This window comes from Lathamus discolor, chromosome 9 (genome assembly GCF_037157495.1).
Source record: "Lathamus discolor isolate bLatDis1 chromosome 9, bLatDis1.hap1, whole genome shotgun sequence".
NCBI lineage: Eukaryota > Metazoa > Chordata > Aves > Psittaciformes > Psittacidae > Lathamus > Lathamus discolor.
Genome location: NC_088892.1, coordinates 9,171,378 through 9,193,624, shown reverse-complemented (window position 1 = coordinate 9,193,624; position 22,247 = coordinate 9,171,378). Strand labels below are relative to the sequence as shown.

Here is a 22,247-nt window from a genome sequence, read left to right as displayed (position 1 = left end):
GGAAAATTAATACCTGCTCTGTTTGCCAAGTTGCCTCCCTTTAGGAAATGCTCCACCATGGAACCGCTTTGTGTGTTATTTCTTTACACTAAGGAAAACAAATCAGCCCAAGACATGCCAGAAGATGCACGTACTGCTCCAAGGAGCATATCTTTTGCCTTGCTGATAACGCGAGACACAGAGAGGTGAGAGTATGAACTGTTCACAAGCTTCCACAGGCTCACGGATCTCTGCCGACTGATGCTTGCATCAAAGCTGCCCTTTGCTCACCACCTCCTCCTTCAGCAAAGCCCATTCCTACCGCTAATGCCTGCTTCCTGTTCATCATGCGGACACATTCTCCTTTCCTCAGGTGGCAGGAATTAACCAGGAGCAGCTCTGAGTTGCACAAGTGGTGCCAAAGCTCCCTCATGGAGATGGGGTCTGGCCCGAGGGCTCCGCATGTGATGTGGCAAACACTGGGATGTCTGTGAATAACCTGCTAAAACAAATAGGGTCAAGTAGCATTAGAGATAAAGTTCAGAGCGAGCTATAATGGGGTGGAATAAACACGATGCAAAGAAGAGCAGCAGCAGCTGAGATTACTAGCTCAACACATATGTGCTGTGAAGAATGCTGGGATCAAGCCTGAAGGAGGTGTGGACATTTCCTGCTTTAGAAGCAGCTTTGGAGAAGAAAATAAAGGTTTGTCTCTTTCCCTACCCAGAGTGGATGCCTCATAGGATGACTGGCTTTTGGGATAAAGCCTCCTACATGATGAGACGCATGACAGCCTCCCAGGAGCACCTCAGGGACCATATTTCATGCAGCCATAAAGATTAATGCAAGCATCCCAAATATTATGGAAGGAACCCTGTGATATTCTGGTGCAGAGTCAACCTCCTCAACAGCTCTACTGAAAATGAAATGCGAAGATTAGGGGCATAGTCCTAAGGTTTGAGGCCCAGAGGGTGAGAAGTCAACAGCAAAAAGCCAAACATGAATGGAGGCAGGAAATGCTCCCTTCAAACCATGAATGGAGGGAGGTAAGGGAGCTGCCTCCAAGCTCAAGTGTTACCACCCACAGCACTGGCCTGAACACACAGTAAACAACACAATCTGCGAGTGTCAAGAGGGGTCACAGAAACAGCTCCCAGACCTAGAAACATGAGCTGAAAATGGAACAGGATTCATTCAGACAGGGAACGGGGAGCAGCAGACCCAGGGACAGCAGAAAACACGGGGTTGTATGGACACTGCCTCCCTGGCAACAGTGAAAGCTGTGAGCCCAGCCACGGGGGAAAGGACGTGGCAAAGTCCTCCCCATGCAGGATGCAGCGGGCTCTGTCCCCAGGGCTGCATTGCTCAACTCGGATGTCCAGGCAACGCACACAACACACGCTTGTTGATACCTCCTGAGCTGCTGGTTCTGTTGTGTGGTCTTGTGACTGTCCAGGGTAAATGAAGGGTTTGAGTTAAAGGAACCCCCAGTGCACCCTCTCTTCCGTACCCACTTCCCGGGCAAGAACGCACTTCAGGAAGGACAGGGAATGTTGACTGTAAGGGGGGTTTCTCCTTAACTCCTTTAAGGCAGTCAATTTGTACCTGCAGGAAACAGTGTTTGATTCAGGATGCTTCTGAGCGGGACACAAGCAGGGGCTTGAACAATATTGAGCTACATGCACTTGCCCTTAGTTTCATCCCATGAACCCGTGCTGCAGGCAGGACAGGGAGCTGCAGCATCTTGTGGTCCGAGTGCAGTCGTTCCCGTGTGTCATCTCTGGCTGCTTTCCAACCTCACGTCTTCCCCCAAGCACCCCGTCACCCTCATTTCCCAGGTTAAAAGGCTGGTCATGCTGCCGGCTACAGAGGAAAATAAGCTTAAAAGGAAAGCTTAAATGTGAAGCTCCCACACAGGACAGCACCTGTTGAAAGAAGCCAGGTTGGACGGGGCTTGGAGCAACCTAATCTAGTGGAAGGTGTCCCTGCCCACGGCAGGGGGTGGAACTGGGTGAGCTCTAAGGTCCCTTCCAACCCAAACCCTTCTATGATTCATTCTGTGATTCAAGCCGGCTCGGAGCCTTGCAGCAGCTCTGACTGCAAGCCCCAGCGTCACGGTGCCGATGACTGTTCCCATAACTACCCAGGAAGATAAATTTAGTCCAAGGAACCTTGTGTTGCTACACTATTTAACAAACAAACAGACGCACGCAAGAGGAAAACACAGGCAGGGACCCAGTTCAGCTGCTGTGTGGGCTGGTCAGACCTATGGAGTCAAGGCTGCTACTGAAGTGAAAGGGTCCAAATCCTGAATCTCAGCACTATTGCTGGAACCGCAGTCCGCAGCAATAGGGAGCAGAAGAGCCATGCCAGCCCTGCAGGACCAGAGGAGGGTGAGGAGGCCCCCCTGCCCCACCAGAATGATGACTTAGAGCACAAGTGAAGAAACCAGGGGTTTATTAATGATCATCCCCATAACACTGTGGGCAAGAGGCCAAGAGCCCGCGATGCCTCCTGCCCTGTTCCCAAGGCCATAGCGATGACAGTAAGTGCCGACCAGCCAGCCCTCAACCCTGGCCTCTTCATAGCTTCTCTCTCTGGGCCCCTGCAGGAAACCTGTGCCTCCTGCAGCACTCTGAAGTGCATCTCGGTATCCTTGAGACTCCCCATCAGTCCAGCCTTCTCCTTTGTGGACCTCACCAGCGCCGCTTTCAGCTTCTGCTGCACAGCTTAGCAGTTAACATGTGCACGTCTTGCTTCCCATCTTCCGAGCTCTGAGCAGCACCAGCCCCTGGTGGCATTTCAGAACCTCTGTTTTCAGGCAGCACTTCTCACTCCATCTCAAACGGGAGGGTCATTGATTAACCTGGGCCAGCAGCTAAGCCCCACACAGCCACCTGCTCATTTCCCCCTAGTGGGACAGAGGAGAGGAACTGGAAGGGTAGAAGTAAGAAACCTTGCGGCTGAGGCAGTTTAACAGGTAAAGCAAAAGCCACGAGTGCAAGCAAAGCAAATACGGAATTCATTCAGCACTTCCCATCGGCAGGCAGGTGTTTAGAGCCCATGGGGGGTCACTGGGCACCAAAGCCAGCTCAGGCTGGGTCACTGCTGCACTTGCACTGCTTCTTATCAGGCTTGGCCTCCATTGGTTCAGGTGGTTCCTGCTGCAGTAGCTCTGGTACATGCAGTTCAAACGTGTTACAACAATTTAAAGGTATTGCCCTCTTCACCCTGGTCCCTTTGGACCAGACCATAAGGTTTAACATTCAGTGAACCCCTGTTCCAGCTTGGGCTTATCCATGGACTGCAGTCCATTAAAGGTGCACCTGCTCCAAGCAGAGCCTCATCTATGAGCCAGTCTCTTCAGTGGTATTCCTGCTGCGGCACAGGCTTATCCACAGGCACAGATGCTTCAGGGTGTATCTGCTCCAGCACGGACTCATCCTTGGGCCCCAGTCCATTCAGAATTATGCCTGCTGCAGCATGGACATAACCGCGGCCACAGACACTTCGGGGTGTCTCATCCCCAGGTCACAGTCCCTTTGACTCGAGCTCACACCGCAGTGTGAACCACAGTTCACGCTCGAGTTCAGCAGCGATGCCCTGGGCATCTGCCAGCCCAGGCACACGGCCATGGCTGTTATCGGTGTTCCCAGCCACAGCACAGTAAGATGATAGGCACCACAACAAGAAACAGAAGCAAAATGCAGCCACTACAAGCACTAGGCTCACATACAGAAAGGCAAGCAAGACCCACGGCAAGCATTGGAGCCCATCAATAAAGAGCTGAACAGCAATAACAGCTATAAATTCAATCTAGCACATTCCAATCAAATCTGTCCTTATCTCAAGCACTTCATACCCCACATCTGGCACCAAAAAGGACTGTTGTGCTTTAACCTGAGCTGGCAACTAAGCCCCACAGCCACTCATTCACTTTCCCCCAGTGGGATAGGGGAGAGGATCCGAAGGGTAAAAGAAAGCTCGTGGGTTGAGATAAAGGCAGTTTAAAGCAAGAGCCCGGCTCATTCTTTATGGGGAATGTCAGTCCTTTTCAGCCCACTCTGACCTGCTCTCTCCAGAACTCCCCAAACCAGCAGGGATGCACAGCCACAGATTCATTACCTTGCACCGGAGCACATCCCACTCTGCTGAAGTCAATCTTCTGTTCCACAGAAACATCCCCCGTTGGTCTTCTCACATTCTCCCACTCCATTAGATCCTCCTGCTCCTGTCTGTTAAGGACCTGCAAGTCTCTTCCTCCTCTGTCTCCACCGCATGTGGCTTCCTCCACCTTTGATCTGTCAAATCTTGCTTTCCACCCAAAAGGGAAGAGCCGAATGGGAGCTTCACCGCTTGTACCAACTGCCACAAAGGATCCCTTGTCTATGCCTTTTGTGCTCCTATATATGAATTTACACACACACACTCATATCTGTAGCCTGTTTTTCTGCTCTTAAGTTTGGCATTTGGTTTTCCACCTTCCTCTGGACCACACCAATCTTCTAATGTGCTGAGCTACTGGGCAGTAGGGGGGCTGAGACAAGTCAGGCCTGGGGGGTGAAGCTTTCACCAGGTCCCCATGCTTTTCCAGTACTTCTTTTATGGTCAACTTGGATTTGCTGGGTTAAAAGGAGGAAAATTAAGGAGAAAAACAGAGGGCGTGCAGGCTGGAGTGCCCCCAGTGCACAACAGAGCTAACCTCAGACCTCAGTTCCTGCTGCGGCTATAACAAACTACCAACCCCTTGACTGTGGGCATCAATCCTCCTCCTGGCCAAGCGCTTGCTGCCCCAGCACAAAGGATTGCTGCTGAAACACATAGCATCAGCCTCTCCCTATAGCATAATGCTCCTGATGCTCTCTCAATTTCAGACAAGGAGCCATCATTGAGGGGACATGGCAGTAGCAGAACTAGGAAGCCCAAAGGCCCTGGGTCCCGGTTCACCCAGCCCCACTGCCTGTTTCAGGCCATCCCCTGGACAGCCGGTGTGCAGGACCAGTGCGGGACACAGCCAGGCAAGTGGCGCCACCGTGTGGGAGCAGCGCGCGTTGCGCTCTCATGACCATGTGCAATGCGGTTTGAGGAGGTGAAAAACAGTTGAAAATAAGCGAGTAAATAAATCAAACCTCGACTCCTCCCCCAAAAAAAGCTAAAGAGAAGGTGAGACTTATCCAGAGAAATTCTCTCTTTTCCTTGCTGGAAGCCAAAAGGGATCTGGCTTCTCCGGGGTAAAGATGTCCTCTGTACAGAGCAATTCATAGCCCCACAGAGCTGAATGCTTCCCCAGTCATGGCAGCTGCCATCGAGACTGATCACTGAAGAACTGTGCTCACGGAGATGCACTTAGCTCACAGGGGCATGAAGGTGTTACCACTGAAACACAAGAACCAGGAGGATTTCAAAACACCAGCTCAGCACGGATTTCTACTCTCCCTCTGCTCCCATTCTCTGGATACAGGAGGATGAAGGAACATTTGAGTCCGGTAGACTCCTCTCAAATAGGGAAGGATAAGAAGATACCCAGGACAGATCCACTAGCTCTGGCCATGGCTTCCTTCCAACAAACTGCATTTCACTGAGACCTTCCCTATGGCCTCAGAGTAGACCCCAAACAAGGGACAGAAGACAAAACACGGTGTCAGGTAGCAGCCTGCAACCTACCACTTGCTTTACTTTTAAGGGTCTGGTTTTGCCTTCAGGTCCACCTCCTATCTGGACTGCTGTCTTTAGGCTAACGTAAAGCTACTTCACAATGAACAGACCTAAGAACATGTGCAGTGCTCAGAACAAAGGCTGTGTCCCAGCAAACCCCTCTCCAAGCAACAGGCTTGGGCACAGGTCTCTTGCTGGTATGCTCTTTGCCTTCTTCAATGGCCTCTGTTGTGTGCTGAGTTCAGGAAGCTGCATTCAATTACGCCCATCACGCCTATGTATCTTCCGCTGCACCAGGGGCCAGAAATAAGGGAAAGAGCTGCTTTAACCAATTCTGCTCAGAATGACAACAAAATAACAGTAGTTCTTTGGGGAGCACTGACACACCAAACCCCTGATACAGACAGCTCTGAGATACTGCTGCAAGGGAACACCAGGGCCTGTACCAGTCCAGCTCCCAGCACAGAGGCCAGGACTGAACTCTGCTGACACAGTCCTGCAGAGCACAGCACACTTGGCTCTAGAAGACTTGCACAGAAGAAAGATGAATAAATACACCCTAAGGAAATAGTGTAATAAATACATTTATTTACAAGGCTTCCTCCCCCTCTCCTTGCCAAAGGGCTGAGAAGGCAGACATGCAGAACAAGAGGAAAAAGCCAGTACACCCCAATAGTGTAAAGGCAGTGCTCGTCTCTCAAAGAAAAGCCTGGTGCCCAGCTCTCTGCCTTCCTCACTTCGAGATTTCACGGACCTCCATGTTAACTCCCAACAGTCCTTTGCTGTCCTAGTTACAATCAAGGAGCTCTCATGGCAATGCAAATCCACAAGGTTCGCAGTTATCCATCCCCTACTTAGCAGGAGGGTTCCCTCCAGCGGAGGAGCAGCGGATGGCAGAGTCACCCTCTGGCGAATGCCCTTTGCTTCTCCCAAATTCAATGACCAGTGGCTTCCCTTGCAGCTTGTACCCGTTCACCAAGTGCATGGCGTCCTGCGCTGACTGAACATCTGCAATGAGAAAGCAAACGGGCACAGGTTACAAAGCACAGACACATGTGGTGTTCCTGGCTCACAGACCCTCAGCCTGCACCATGACACAGTGCAGCACTGGGATCTCCCGACCAGAGTGACATCCCAACGTAAATATGGCACATTAACAGACTGCATCCCTTCTGACGAATCCTTTTCCAATCAAGAAGAAGAATTGAGGAGAAGCCTCGTTCTCCTTGGAGAGCAAGTATAGCGCCAGCCCAGTGCCCTGTAGGAAGATGTGGCACCTTCCTGGGTCAGGGAGGAACTGAAGGGCACAAGGCAGTGACTCACCAGGGAAGGTGAGGAAAGCCTGACCCCTCATGCGGCCACTCAGGAGGCGGAACTGGATCGGTGGGCTGTCCTCCTTCTGGAACCGAGCAAACAAGGACACTAGGTCCTTCATCGTCACTCGAGGGCCCAGATTCTTCAAGTACAGCACCTGCTCCAGAGACACAAAGGATAAGTCAGCCTGTGCCATGCAAACAGACACCTTCCAGCCTGGTCCCAAGGCCATACACCCTCAAAGGTATGAATTAGTTCAGTCCCTCTGCCATCCCAGAGTCCTTCTTCACCCACATGCTAACAGTGGGGTTTGGAACAGAGTGGGGTGTATGGAGAAAGGCAGCTCTGCACTCAAGGCATCGTCATGCCTGCCTGTGCCAAGTGCTGGTAACTCGTTATTTATAAAGCACAATAAGCTCCAGGTACCAGTTAAGCACTGAGTGAAGTCACAGCTTTTTGATCAGTGACATGCCAGCTCCAAGAGGGGCTGGGGGCTGAAGTTCAGCTCTTTGCCAGGCTGGGTGACATCCCACTAGAGCCAAAGGTCCTCTTCCCTCTCTCCCAGAGTGGAGGCTGCTCTCCCTTGGCCAGAAGGATCAACCAAGCACCCTCTAAGCAACAGCAAAGAGAAGCCTTTGGCTGCTGTAGCAGCTTCAGGGCACGCTAGCAAGGAAGAATAAATGCTGGTTCAGCTCAACACACCTTGCTGGGGTCCCCAGGGTTGTAGGATGAGAAGCGGGGAATACTCCGGAGTTCCTCCTCTGAGAGACGGTTCTTGCAGATCTCCTCTTCTGGGACAAACTCTACAGGGTCTTTGATAACCACAAGACTTGGAGGGGGCTGGTGGGGCTTTGCTGCAGGAAGGCTGGGACTTCTTTCCTGTTCTGCCTGCTCTTCCTGGCCTGGAAGCAATGACTCTTCAGCTGCAGGCCCCTGCAGGGCCAGGTTAGGGCATGAGCATGCATCGCTCCTGGTAGGCTGGACTTCTTCAGGGTGCCTCTTGCTTAGCAGCTCTTGGTAAACACTCTCCAGATGAACCATGGGGTCCTTTACATCTGTTATCCTCTTCTGAGTGTCATCTAATCCACAATGGAGAAACATGGAAATGTGACTACCACCAAGAACCTGGGAAACCTGACTCCTTCAACACTTTCCTCCTCCTGCATGCATGGCCAGGATGAGCCATGCTACCTTTCTACACCACTATGTGGAATATAAGCTTCCAGGGACATCAGATTAAGCTCCGAGGTTTAAAGAAGGTCCATGGCATGAACTGACCAATGATAGGTCCTTTACTCTATTTAATGGAAATGAGGACAGATGTGAGAAGGGCATCTCCCAGCCTACAAGCCTCAACCTTGCTCGGGGACCACAGCGCCACGGCAAGAAATGCTGTTATCCCAGGGACTGGGAATCAGCAACTGGGCTCCAACTCCATTTGGCTACTGGCCTTTAACGGATCACTCCTACTCTTTCCTGCTCCGTGCCTCTGCTTCCCTCCCACCATTGTTAGACTGCAGTTAAATGAAAGAAGGGATGATTTCTAGCCCCAGCCAAAGCATAGCCCCAGCTGCTCTTCCGCATACTGAGCTGGGCAGCTCTGCACCACATCAAGATCCAGGCTTTCCAAACAGAGATGGACTTTACAAGCCTTTATATTAAACACTTCAGAGAGCCCACTCTCTGTCTGCTCATGTAAGAGAAGAAAATGTCTCCTCCCACACAGTGCCAAAACAGAACCATGTCTTCAGGGACAGAAGGCCAGACAGAAATGTGTTGGACTCCCACACCCTAGCTCTGCATGCTGGAACAAAGGCAGGAACAGCTTTGAGCCCACAGACCTTCGTGGTAGAGCGCCCGGAGGAAGGAGTGCCGGTCTGTTCCCTGGAAGAGGGCATTTTCAATCTCCATCTCCCGCCGGCTCAGCTGCTTGCTGCCAGCAAACCTCTGCGGCAGAGCCAGGATGCGCTGACGCTCTTCCATCTTCTCCTGGATGGCATGGAGTCGGTCCTGCGTGGCCTCCGGGGCTGCTCCCAGCCCAGAGCCCTGGAAGGCAGGCAAGAGCTTTGCTCAGATACAGCACGTGCTTCCTTTTCAGAGACACAGCCATCCTCCAGCCCCACAGTGAGTGCAACTAGGAACCATTCCCTAAAGAGCAGGTCACTGCAAGGGTAGGACAGAAATACAACCACTCAGCAAGCCTCAGCTCATGAGAGACAGAGCCTTTGTCCCAAATTCTATGCTGCTTTCCTTTCCCTGGCCTCACTGATGGTGCCTGTGTCCCTCTGCCAGCCATACCTGTTTTCTAAGGCCACCTGCAGTAACTGCACAACCCCCTTTGGTATTTCTTTTCCCATGCCTATAGCATTCTTGAGCTGAACTTCCCAACAAGCTTTTGGTCTATGACCCTGACATCACTGAGAACGCCTTATGTAAGCTTCCATTTGGCACCCAAAGATACGTATGTGCTAAGGACTAAATCCCTTACGAGATTCAGTGTTCACATGAACCAGCCCCCAGAAGCCACAGTTACTGCTGCACAGACCTCAGAGCTAATCTGGCTATGAGCAGCATCCCTGTATAAACAAACCTCACTGCACAGGGCCAGGGCACTGCTAAGATGCACCAGACTCACGCTGCCGAAGCTCGCAGACATAACCCACCTGCTGTTCCCACAACCACCTCTATCAGAACCCAGAGAACACGCTTCCATGGGGCTGTAGATGATTTTCATTCCTCACATTCAGTTCAAGAATTACTGTGCAGATCTTTCTGCCTCACGCAAGAGCCAGGCTTTCTCCCTGCACAATCCAACAAAGACTTCCCCATAAGTACTCTCCCGCCTGACTGCATGGGCCCACGTCTGCACAGCTCCCATTCACTATTTCACGGCCTCCCTGGGGCACAAAAGGCTGTTCATATGAAGAAAACAATTGTAGGGAATCATTTGTAGTACTTTGTTTTCAAAAGAGCTGCAACTTAGCAGCTGACAGTAACAGAAGCGCTCAGTGCTGTGCCAAGGGCTCCACAGGCAATCTGAAGTCCTCTCTGCCTCAGCTCCCTGGAATCTTTCACTCAGAGCTTCCACATACAAAGCTGCACATCGCTACCTGGCTTGAGCTTTCCCTCTAAGTATTCTTCTCTCACGAGCCGCAGATGTACGCTAACGCCGCTGGTTCTTTCTGTCAGGGTATTGTTTTCCATGCTAATCTGTATTTCGAAACATCCCAGAACTCATTCCACACTGAACACAATAGCTGCTACTGCTGACATTCATTTTCATTCTTCAGTTAACACCACTACCCTCTAATCGAAGCTTTAATGCAGGCCACACCAGGGTTGGGTTGGCATTTAAACACCAAAGCAAGTAATGGCTGGCTGGAGAGAGGCAAACCCATGATTACCACAGCCTGCCTCTGCCTGCACACAGCTATTGGTCAGGAAGACGAGGCCAAGGATCAGCCCAAGTCCTTCTGCTTTATTACATTAAAAGCAGGACACTCCAGTGCTGACACTGGACGAGCCCAAAAGCCCCTTGTCTCTGGAATGTGAAAGAAAAGGGTGGAGGGAAGGGAAGGGGAGAAACCTGCTTTGGCCACAAACTGTACCCGAAGACGGGCACAACACTGCAATCACACGCTTCGTCTAGCGGCTCTATGCTGCTATTTTTATGTGGCTGTTTCAGGTCCCATTGAAGCATATGCAAACCCCTGAGGACAGTCTCCCTACGGACAGCTATCCCAAGCTAGTAATGAGATTCAAGGATGTGTCAGAATACAGAAAGGAGGAGGTTGAGGTGCTTTGTTTCCTTCTTTTTCTCCTCCAGCTTTTAAATCCCTCTTACACAGGTATAAACAGGTGAAATGATTTGCTTGAGACCATCAAAGCAGAAGCAGGAATACAGTCAAGTTCGGCTGTGTTCCAAAGGACCAACTCTTCTTTCCACCACAGCTTTTAGCACAGACCATTCCACCGAGGAAAACAGACCAAAAGAAACGTGGGATCATGCTGGCTTACAGGTAACACACATACAGCAGCCATTCTTTGCCAGTGGGTTTATAAAGGACTTATGTCTTCTACCAGGCTGCCACAGGCTATGGGGTTAGAGGGACATGACCACGTTCACATTCCAAGCAGAGCATGCCTACCTTTGCTTTTGAAGCCCGATTCTTCCAGAGCAGGATCTCGGAGTCGGAGAGCCCCAGCTCCCGGAGAGAGGCAGTTTCTTTGTTGTTCTCCTGCAGGGCCTGGAACTGCGACAGGGTCAGAGCCCCCGCAGCCTCTTCCCCAAAAGGCTTGTAAAAAGCTGCAGGGGCGAAGCATCTCCGCTTTGACTTGCATCTGTAACCCAAAGCAACACAACGGTGCTGAGAAACTGGGGGAACATGAAGGGGCTGGCCTCTCCCCAGCCATGCTTGGGCACCAAGAAGAGATGCTGTGTTTTCATACCCTCCCTTTCCATACCCTTTCCAAGCCCACAAGATCCCACATGGCAGGAAGGTGCCTGAACATGGTCAGGAGGCACCTCTCGATGCTGTAATACCAAATGCCTCGCAAAAGCAGGCCAGCCTAGAAACTCATCCCTGCATCTGCCCAGGCAAACCAGTTTTATTTCACCTAATGGTTAAAAGAAGTTACTACCAGTGCTTGCTCCAGGAGATAAGGAGTGCTTATCTCCTGCTGGAGTGTCCTGGCAGGAGACCAGCAAAGGAGGAAGGGTTTACACAGCTGTTTTGGCAGACAACAGGCTGCATCAAACACAGGAAGAGGCTTCAGTGAGGCTGCTGCCCCTAGCATGGCCAGAGTTTGCCCACCAGACCCTCTGCAGCCCCTCCAGGGGCCTGACTGGGACTTACTGCTCGATGGAGACAGTGGTATCGAGCTGGTGGTGAAGGAGGCTCTTCAGCTGCCGCTCTCCTTCTGTCTCCAAGTCTTCCAGGAGGAGCTCATCACTGGACAGGCTGCTGTTGACCCTGGGGTGCACAAGAGCAGAGATGGTCAATAAGGCAACAGGGAAAACACCGTTCAGAACACAGCGCTGTGACAGTCCCCTCTGCCTCCTTAATGGTTTTATGGGATTTAAAGCACAACAAGGAACCAAAACTACCTGACCAAAGCTGTATTAATGCTACCTAGAAAAGCCAACAAAACCTGGGACTACTTTGTGAAAGTTATAAATATCCCTGGAAGCTTTCCTGTTACGTTTTTCGTTCCCTAAACCACATGTAATCTTACGTTTATTGCAGGAAAGTTGTTCTGTACCCGTACCTAAACAGACATTGCTAGTTTCAACACAGTTCACGAAGGATCATACAACCAACCACGCTGGAAAAGACCTTTAAGGTCACCAGGTCCAGCCGTTACCCCGGGGCCGCCAAGGCCACCACCAACCCATGTCCCAAGAGAACCGCGGGCGCAGAGAGGCGCATCCCGAGCAGCGCTCCATGGAACGCTCCCTTCCGCCTCCCCGGGGGGACCCGCACGCAGGCGGGCACCGCACGCAGGCACCCCCGGGGGACGAACCCGCGGCCCAGCGCATCCCCCCCGCGCCGAGCGCTGCCCGCGGCCGCGGCTGCCGGGAGCGAGCCCGACCCGGGCCCGCAGCCGCCCCGCTCACCGCCGCATCGCCGCACCCGCGCACGGGCCGTCGGGAGCCGTAGTGCGGAAGGGGCAGGGCCGAGCGCGGCGCCGCACCCGGCCGCTCCCTCCCGGTTAGCGGCAGCCGCTGGGGAGGGTGAATGGCTGCGCTCCCAGAGCGAGACCCACGGCGAACGAGCTGCAGCCCCTCTGCAAGGGCCTCCCGCATGTCCCTCAACGCCAGCCGTAACTGTAGCGGATATGAGGCGCCCCCCCTCCTTCCTTAGAGAGGAAATCTGCACCCAGGAACAATGCTAAAGAGCAACTCGCAAGCTGTAAAGCACGTTATAGCCAGTAAATTACTCAGCTAGCAAACCCTTCCGTTCTTTCCAGGCAGAGGAAGGTAAATATAAAGTAAAGCCCATTACACATTTTCAGCACTGTGCAGAACAGAAGCATAAAGTGCAAAGGAGAACTGAGTGAGAGCTGTTCTGCTAAACACCTGATCCCTCACTCCCTTCTATTAGTAAGAATACATTGGAATGTGCATTATCATCCACAGTGACAGGACAATGTCTTGGACAAAGCCTTACAGCAGACCCATTGACCAGGCTCTTTCCTGAACCAGCTGCACTACAAATCACCACACAAGTACTGGCACATCTAATCATTTTTAATTGTATAGAAGTGCTGCGTACAGGTACCAGCACAAAAGCAGGTTACTGTCAGAGTACAGAAAACAAGGCCTGCTTTCACCACTGGAAGCACACCCAGTATGAACACAGACTCCAGCCAGCAGCAACAGCATCGAGTCTCAGACTGCTGCAGCTCCTTCCAAGGACACCTCTTCATTAAATCTTCTCTCTAGGGACCTGAATAAACGATCACCAAGTCCCACTTGACCATACCCAGGTTACACTGCAGTACTGGAGGGCTCAGCCAGGGAGTCACCTACTGCTTAAGTCCTTCAGGGGCAGCATTTGTGTTTCTCACCACTCTGCAGCAGTTACAAAGAACAAAGAGCACAGATTTTCTGCACAAACCTCATGCAGTCTCAGACTGGAGTGGGTGAGTTCCAGACAGACACCGCAAAGACTGCCTCTGGAACAAACACCACATTTTACTGCAAGAAAAGAAACAAACCCACGTAATGATTTGAGGCCTAGGTCCCCAAAAACCTCTTTTCTGTGGAGACTTTAGTTTAATTCATTAAACTTCGAGTAATTCAATCAAATGTGATCCGAAAACTGCGCTCTTGCTCCTTGCGGCGGCTCTCGCAAACCTTTGTCACCTCTTCTACCTTCCTCTGCAACACGGCTGTGGGAGAAACAAGAGATTAACCTTAGAGTCACCCTAAACCACAACCTTGCACAGAAGGGGAAAGAAAACCATTGCCATTTTGACAGTCACTCAGCCTTGACAGTGCACAAAGGAGGAAAAAACACCACAAAGCACACATTCTGTGAAGTCAGTTCTGATCCACAGGAGCTGCACCAGATTTCCAGATAAAGGCATGTTTGGAATGTCGAAGCTAGCATACATGTTCTGGAGGAAAAGGACAAATTCAGCCCTGACTTAAGCCAGTCATACTGTTTAAAAGGGACAGTAGTGTGCCTGCTTTTACCCAAGCAGTAAACACAAACTCATGCACCAATTTTCCTATTCCAAATGGAAACTCCACATTTTAGAAATGGAAATATTTACTCTTCGCTTGACAGAACTGAAGTGTGAGCACTTTCCCAGCACTGCAGGCAGACAGTGCAATCTGGTGCTGCTGAGAGGAGCTCTGCTTTATTCTGCCATGCCCCTGTGAGGCTGCCGGCACCAGTGACAAATCAATTCCAAAGGGAAAACCCACAATATTCTAGAAGTTGAAATATTTAACCTTAGTTTGACAGAACAAAGCACCAGGTTTTCAGTTCTCTGCTTTGCACTGATGCATTTCTATCTGTCCTTTTTGGGACGCCTGCTTTCTATTTACATTCCCAAAAAGTTGCAGGACAACTCTCACCTGAGTTCTGGTCAATCCACTGCAATGAATCCATGTGTGCATTCAGTATCTTACAGATCTGTTGAAGCTGAGCACAAACAGAAGGTGCAAGTCATTTCTTATACTACATAAAAACCAAGAGCAGTAAAAGACACAGACTCCCTGTCCCTGCCTTTGGAACACCATGCAACACAGAGTCCCAAACGTACAACCCCGCTAACTTAGCAGCCACTGCCCCAGGGAAGTCTGTGAAGCAACTTTCTTCTCTTTACCATCAGGAAAAGAGACTGGTTCAGTGCCCATGGCTTCGGCTTATTCCAATTCAGACCCAGCAACCACATTCATCACCTTAGGCCTGAGATGGCAAAGTAAAAAAGGAATGGGAAAAACTCAGTCTGTAACAGTGAAGGGAAATTTTTAGTGGGGCAAAAAATAAGCAAGCTTCTCAGTAAAACCACAAAGAGCATCAAGATCAATGTAATACAAATCAGAAAGAGCTGCAATTCACATCTTGTTTTCATGAGGATACAAAAGTAATATAAGAAAAAAGAACCAATAACCCCAGAGGGCATTCTAATCAAAATGTAAATTAGCAACAAGAAAGATGCAAGTGGTGGAGCAGGCAGACACATCAGGGTTAAGGGCTGCGTCTGAAACAAGCTGTCATCTTGGCAAAAGTAAGAAATCAGATAACCAGGGTTCCTACAGAATGGGACACTTTGAAACCTATTAACAGAACCGCAGAGTAACTACGTGTGTGTCAGGCTGGTTGTGCGGTGTGATAAAGCCAGTTCTGTGACAAGAGAACTAACCCAGGGACAAAACGAAACACCCTTCCCAGGTTGAAGCTACAAACACACAAGTATCCAAAAGTGGACAAATGAAGAACATGCAAAAAATACAGCTTGGATTTACCGGGTCACTTGTGTCTGCCGGGCCTCTTGACGTATTCAAGTGCTCAGTGATGTCCTTCAGATCTTGTGCCATACGTTTCAACTGAGCATCTATATTTTCAGCCAGTTTATAGCTGCAAAACACACAAAAACAAAGGTCAGAAATGTAAAGTGAACTTCAGTGCTCCCTGTCACACCATCTTTGGGCAGTCCGAATTAGCTTAAGCACCTTTCAAGGCTGGCAGGTATGTGGGAACAGCACCCTGAGATGCATTCTAGCACACAGATGAGGTAATGCCTAACCTCTGTCTCTCTTAATCACGAATTATGCCAAAATTAGTAACCTGTTCCCAGACAGCTGATTAGACCACAACACCCAAAGAGATTTTCATGACGATTCAAGGGCTTCCAGTCACATTTCCCTGTTTCTAATGCCTAAAATCTAAGTTGCCATGCATAAAACAGGGTTACATGCTTGACAAAGGCCTCTGACAGATCAATGCTGTCACACATCCCAGCTCCTGCTGACTGGATCATTACATTAGTCTGCTCAGCACATGTCCAACACAGATTTGTGTCTTACGTCCTCTCCCGCTCTTCATCTGCGTGCTGCAAGTAAATGGTCCCACTCTGCTCCTTCACAGACTCCTCCAGAGGGGTCAACAAGTCTTCAAGCTCCTTCTGCTGGGACAGGATGAAGTCCAGTTCCTGATCCAGTCTGAAAAGACAAAATGCTTAGCAAACCACTTACAGCTCATGTACCTTCTACATCTGCTGTCTTACAACACGAGAAGATTGTGTTTCTTCTCTGCATAATTTCAAGCATTCACAGTGTCATACCTCTTCTGATCAAGCTTCACTTTCTCTACTTCTCTGTGCAATGAAGTAATCTGGAAACACAGGACACTGAGTTATACTACCAAAATTCAAAAGGCAACTCATAAAACAAGAGTGGTGGAACTGAGAAAGCTGGTACCATACAAATGTCTACAAGAAACAGTTACATAAAGATTTACAGACCAAAACCTGAACAACAGAGGTTTGGCTTTGAAACTCCACCTTAAGATAAGTGAGTGTAAGTTCTGTGAGTGTAAACTCACAGAACAGACTTCCAAGCATCAACATCTATCAACCAGAACAGACATACAATGAGCCTTTCAAAAGCACATAGATATAATTCACATCTACACCTGAAATACTACATGCGTTTAAGGATCTAAGCTGCCAAACCAGGTTGCACTGGATGTCACTTTACCTTCTCTCCATTCTCTATAAGCGTCTGATCCCAGGCATTAACTTGTGTAGCTTGATGGAGAAAGTGTTTCTCCTGGTCTTCCAGTTCCAGACTCCACTTGTTTATCAAACTCTCCAGCTGGGCATAGGTCATCACCGGGGGCGCACTGAGGGCAAGTGTGGGACAGTGCAGAACACAGGATCAAAACCCAACACATAAACATGGCACCACTCACCTCCCCCTGCCCCACCAGGCACCAGCACTGATACTGCCTCTTGCCCTCAGCAGGACACAGTCACTTGTGCCAAATTACTCACCTGGTGCTTGTTGTTGTGGTGATGGCAGCTGTAGAAGTCACAGCTCCAGTGGCACCAGTTGTAGTTAATGGCTTAAGATTCAAAGCAAAGCCAGAGGCAGTAGTGGTGCCTGAAAGAAGAGATTCGAGTCAAGCGAGACAAGAGGACACATCCGCTATCAAACACAGAACAGGTCTAATGTGCACTTCTAAAGCACAGTGCTGTGTGAGCTTAGTCAGGGCCCCTACAAAAATTAAATCTCACATCTGGCAAGAAGGGAGTGAAGCACATCTTGACACAGTTTTAGTGGACAGTAAATGCCTGACCACTAGTTCCAGTAAAATGAGGAATTAGCAGCATGCATTTGACCTCCCATATGAAGACAGGCTGAGAAAGTTGGGGCTGTTCAGCCTGCAGAAGAGAAGGCTGCGTGGAGACCTCAGAGCAGCCTTCCAATATCTGAAGGGGGGCTATAGGGATGCTGGGGAGGGACTCTTCATTAGGGACTGTATTGATAACACAAGCAGTAACGGGTTAAAACTTAAACAGGGGAGGCTTAGATTGGATATAAGGAAGGAGTTCTTTACTGTGAGGGTGGTGAGGCACTGGAATGGGTTGCCCAGGGAAGCTGTGAATGGTCCATCCCTGGCGATGTTCAAGGCCTGGTTGGACAGAGCCTTTGGTGACATGGGTTAGTGTGAGATGTCCGCCCCCATGGCAGGGGGGGTTGGAACTAAATGACCTTAAGGTCCTTTCCAACCCTAACTATTCCATGATTTTATGATTCCAACCTGGGCATTATTGAAAGAAATTAAGTGTTAACCCAGACTGCTCTCTAACTCCTCAGTTTTCAGTATTAGACCTAATAGCTTCTAGCAAACCCAGATCTTCTCCTGCATCTTTGCAGAAGAGGTGGTTTGTATGTTTCCACAAAGCTAAGAGCATCTACCATATGGCACTGTCAGGCAGTCACACAGCACTTCTAGGCATTGAGCTCAAATTCTTCAGTCACTCCAGAAACAAGATTTAGAAAGACTGTGAGAGTTGAGCAGCATCCATGTTACTACACAGAAAATAGAAACTGTATCCTGAGATGGATGTTCAGTCCTGAATCCCAACACTGTGCAGCAGCAAATTCTATTGCAGGTTTTCACATGAGTTACCACCTAAATGCAGCACTCATCTCTGTGGCTTGTTTGGGGTATTTTTCCCTTGAAGAAAAGTTTCATTTGAAGCTTGTAATGTCAAAGAAACAGATTAATGGGGCTGAACTGAAACATAGAATATCTTTCCCTAACATTCCCTCCCCAAGCTTTTGGCTTATCCCTCTGCCAATCAGTACACCTCTCCCTCACCTCTTAGAGCAACCCTGCACCTACATAGGCAGGCTAGAGAAGGGGCAGCTAATCTGTTTACTTTACTTGCTCCAGATTAGAACATCAAAGCCCACAGACTTTCCTTCACCCAAAGTCCCTTTGCTGGGGACAGGCTCCCAGAAGTTGTAAGTAACTGTGCACTTGGGGAGATGGAAGAGGATACTGTGTTATTTACCGTTACTGGAGGGCATTAGAAATTAGAATTGCTGTGCTGCTACACTAGAGTAGCCCTTTGCACTATTGACGTCAGGCTTCCTTCTCTTCAGCTAACTTCTGCATCCAGTCCTTACCAGTGGTAGTGCTTGTTGTGACAGCACTTGTTGTTCCAGGAGCTTTTAACCCAAACCCAAGCGTCCCAAGACTGGCTGTCCCAGTGGAAGGGGCACCAACTGTAAACAGAAGACAACATGAAGAGCTTGTGGAACCCATTAAATGCAGTGCCCCTTTGAAAAGCTCTACCCCACCTGCTTACCCACCTCCATCTGGTCTGTATTTGTATTAACCACAATCACTGCTCAGGTGAAGGATCATGGGGACATGACACTAAAAAAGGCTGAAGCTATAAACCAGCCAGAATGCTCTGCAATTCTGCAAGGAATGTTCCAGGAATCAACCCAAGTGCAAAGCTATTGTCATTTCTCTTTAACTGTTTTGAGTTCTCTAACATTTAAGTGCTACCGAATGCTAACATAAGCAAAGGGTACTGGACGCTGGCATGCAGGAAGTGCTATCTTGGCATGAGGCTATTTTGCTAAGGCAATACAACAGCAAATACGAGAGGAAATGGGCTGGCTGATTTTCAGTTGCCTGGGAACAACCCACCTATGCTCATCTAAGAACAAGGCTCCAGACATTCTCGTAAACAGAGAGTGCCCGCTAGCTTAAGAGCAATCTTAAACACTAAGATTAAGGTCTGCTTTGGACACAAGAGTACCAATGCAAGCCTAGTAGAGCTACTGAAAATACAAGCTGTTAGGCTGGTATATATATGGTACCTACAAATTGCAGATGACTAGTTACAAGTAATCCCTATGGCTTTAACAGAAAAATGTGAGCTGCTACATGTTAAAGGCACAGTAAGACAGCATAATGTATGGAATAGAGGTGTTAACTCTAGTCGGTACTGACCTTCACTATACAGAGTCTCCATAATCAAAAGGGAACTGAAGTGTTAACATCTTATTGCAGGTTGAGAAAGCAAGCTGTTGGGACTGTCTCCAAACCTGGGCTACTGCCTTAAAGTTATCAGAAAACAAACACTACTTCCTCCCATAGAAATAATACTGCAAGACGAAACTTGCCAGTTACTACCAGAGGAGCCTGCACGCATACAGCTGTGTGAATACTCAGTTTTAGCACAGCCTGTCTCCACTGTCAGCCTACGACTCTTAAAGAAGCATGGACATAAAGAGGGAAGGCGACAAACATCAAGAAGAGCTTCCCTTTGAATCCTCCCTTATTACCCCAGCATCTGCAGCTCCACTACTGACAGGAGCCACCAAATGTGCTGCTGATTGATTCCCCCATCTGACAGGATCTGTATATTGGGACTTACGTGAGAGGCCTGTGGTGGTAGAAGATGCCGGGGCTGAAGAACTCGCTACAGATGCAAACAAAGTTGGCCCCGTTGAGCCAAGAACGGAGGTTGTGCTGGTAGAGGCAGTCGTAGCAGATGTGGACGTTACTACAAACAGAAAAAGCATCCACCTTGTACAACCAAATCACATCATGCTGTCACCCTTTTCAGAAGACTCATGTTCAGAATGGGACACAAAATTGCCCATCTATACCAGGCTTTTTATGGGTGAAAGAATTTTAAGATATTTTTTGAGGTGGAAAAACCTTAACTCTGTTTTCTCAGTGTACCCATTACACCTGTGGCTCCCCTCCGCTACACCCCAACAACAAGTATGGCACAGAATTTATCATGTGGAACCCAATAAAAAAGAGAGGATACAAAGCACAATGACTATATGAACTGCCACAGTTTACTGATACCACTGCAAATTCACAGTAACAAACACTTCCAGCCCATTTCCAGAGTCCAGTTTAGAAAACTGTTCCCACAAGGAACAGCAGATTCACAATCCCTCGAGGAATTATTCCCCAAGATCACTTCCTACCTCCAAGTTTGGCTCCAAAAGACAGAGTGGGTCCCGAGCTCGTACTTGTGGTCAGTGTTGCCGTGGCTGCGCTAGTGGCTGCAGTGGAAGTTAATGACCCAAAGTTCAGGCCTGGAACAAGTGCCATAGGCAAAAGGAGAAGACAGACCTTTTACAACAGAGACACTGTAGCTTCCCCTGACCACAGCAACGGTCACATTAGAAGCAACAAAGGTTTAAAAGCCACTCGCTTTGTTGCACACCGGCAGAAGCAGAGGCTGCAGAACCTCCCCAGCTGCCCTCCCTGCTGACAGGATTCCTGACTACAGCGGCCATCCCAAGGCCACGACTCACCTGTGCTCTGCCCCCCGAGGCTGAACGGGGCTGCAGACTGGGTTGCAGCTCCCAAGCTGGCAGCAGAGGTGGCAGCAGCTGCAGGTGCTGCTCCAAAGCTCAGCCCCGTGCCCGCTGTCTGTGGCGCTGCAGCACCAATGCTCAAGTTGGCTGCTCCGGCCTGAGTTGTGGTGCCGCTGGAGAAGGTAAACCCTGCAGTTGTCCCAGACTGAGCCGTGGTGCTTGTGCTGGCGGATCCAAACGCAAAGCCGGAAGGAGCTGCTGCTTGACTTGAGGGCGTGCTGGTCGGTGCTGAGCTACCAAACGCAAAGCCCCCTGTGATTCCTGTGGCTGGAGTTGCAGCACTGCCTCCAAAGCTTAATTTGGGTGCATTTGCCCTAGGGAAGAATGGAAAAAGACCAGCTGGAAATGTACATCCAGTCAAATACCAAGACAGGTTTCTTACAGGCCACTTCCTGACAGCAGAAACCAACATTCATAACACGCACAACTGACCAGGTTTGCATTTCAGTTTTGACAAAGACTGTATGGCAGCCCCTGCCATCTGCAACCCTCTGTTAAGCCTCTTTGTACTACACCCCCTTGACTACCTCCACACATACAGGCAGCAGAACACGTTTATAGCAGTGCAAGTGAAGTTGCTTATTCTCTGGGCTCTTCAGCGCCCTTTCCACATCCCCTACATAACACTTGTTTTAATTAAATTCCATTGCTAGTCCCCGTGTGAGCTCCCTTCCCACTGCTCCCATCTGCCAGGCTTTGATAACAGCAGTTCCAAAGAGTCGCTTCAAAGCTACAGCCTCTCCTAAGGCAAAAAAACAATCCTACTTGGCTGAAGAAACATTCTGGGCACCCCAGATTTGGATGAGAAAGGACGAGATGTTTTATGCTTAATCTTAAGACCCTTTTGAAAAAGCCAGCACTGACAACGCAGGTCTCGCCGAACCCGCTCCCAAACACACAGCAGTGCAAGGAGAGCTGCGCGGCACAGCAGCAACAGGCTCCCCCGTTCAGAGCTACTTTCAAAGCACTGCGGAGCACCGAGGGGTCCCCGCCCCCGCCGCGCCGCCGCGGGCCCCTCACCCCAGCTGGAACACGCTCGCTGCCGGAGCCGCGCTGCTCGTGGCCGCCGTCCCGAAGCTGAAGCCGGCGGGCTGCGCGGCGGTGGCCGCAGGCCTGCTGAAGGAGAACAGCCCGGAGGGCTGGCTGCCGGCGGCCGGCTGCGCCGCGCTCCCGAAGCTGAAGCCCCCCGCGGCCGCGGATGACGAGAAGGAGAAGCCGGTCGCGGCCGTGGTGGCGGCGGTGCTGGGCGTGCCCAGCGTGAAGCCGCCGCCCGCCCCGAAGCTGAACTGGCTCATGGCGGCGCCGGCACGGACCGGGCCCGAGCGGCGGCACCGCGCCCGCACCACCGCGCGCTCCGATGACGCACGGCGCCGCCGCGCTGCGCCCGCCCCCTTCCCCCGCCCCCCAACCACCG

The 22,247-nt window shown here is 50.2% G+C and overlaps 2 protein-coding genes across 2 annotated transcripts; both read right to left on the bottom strand.

The window, feature by feature from the left end:
- Positions 1 to 6,202: 6,202 nt before the first annotated feature.
- On the bottom strand, positions 6,203 to 13,577 carry RBM41 (RNA binding motif protein 41). The gene is made up of 7 exons (XM_065689114.1): positions 12,566 to 13,577; positions 11,805 to 11,921; positions 11,097 to 11,289; positions 8,790 to 8,994; positions 7,651 to 8,027; positions 6,958 to 7,105; positions 6,203 to 6,642 (listed from the first exon to the last, which is right to left on the bottom strand). Exons 1-7 carry the CDS (start codon positions 12,571 to 12,573, stop codon positions 6,485 to 6,487), a joined length of 1,206 nt encoding a protein of 401 aa, XP_065545186.1. The 5' UTR covers positions 12,574 to 13,577; the 3' UTR covers positions 6,203 to 6,484.
- A 99-nt stretch (positions 13,578 to 13,676) lies between these two features.
- LOC136019210 (nuclear pore glycoprotein p62-like) lies at positions 13,677 to 22,200 on the bottom strand. The gene is made up of 12 exons (XM_065689112.1): positions 21,854 to 22,200; positions 20,771 to 21,147; positions 20,438 to 20,548; positions 19,870 to 19,998; positions 18,605 to 18,703; positions 16,960 to 17,068; positions 16,664 to 16,808; positions 16,249 to 16,298; positions 15,992 to 16,126; positions 15,431 to 15,542; positions 14,537 to 14,603; positions 13,677 to 13,842 (listed from the first exon to the last, which is right to left on the bottom strand). The coding sequence occupies exons 1-12, from the start codon at positions 22,126 to 22,128 to the stop codon at positions 13,751 to 13,753; spliced, it is 1,701 nt and encodes a 566-aa protein (XP_065545184.1). The 5' UTR covers positions 22,129 to 22,200; the 3' UTR covers positions 13,677 to 13,750.
- Between the last annotated feature and the right edge of the window lie 47 nt (positions 22,201 to 22,247).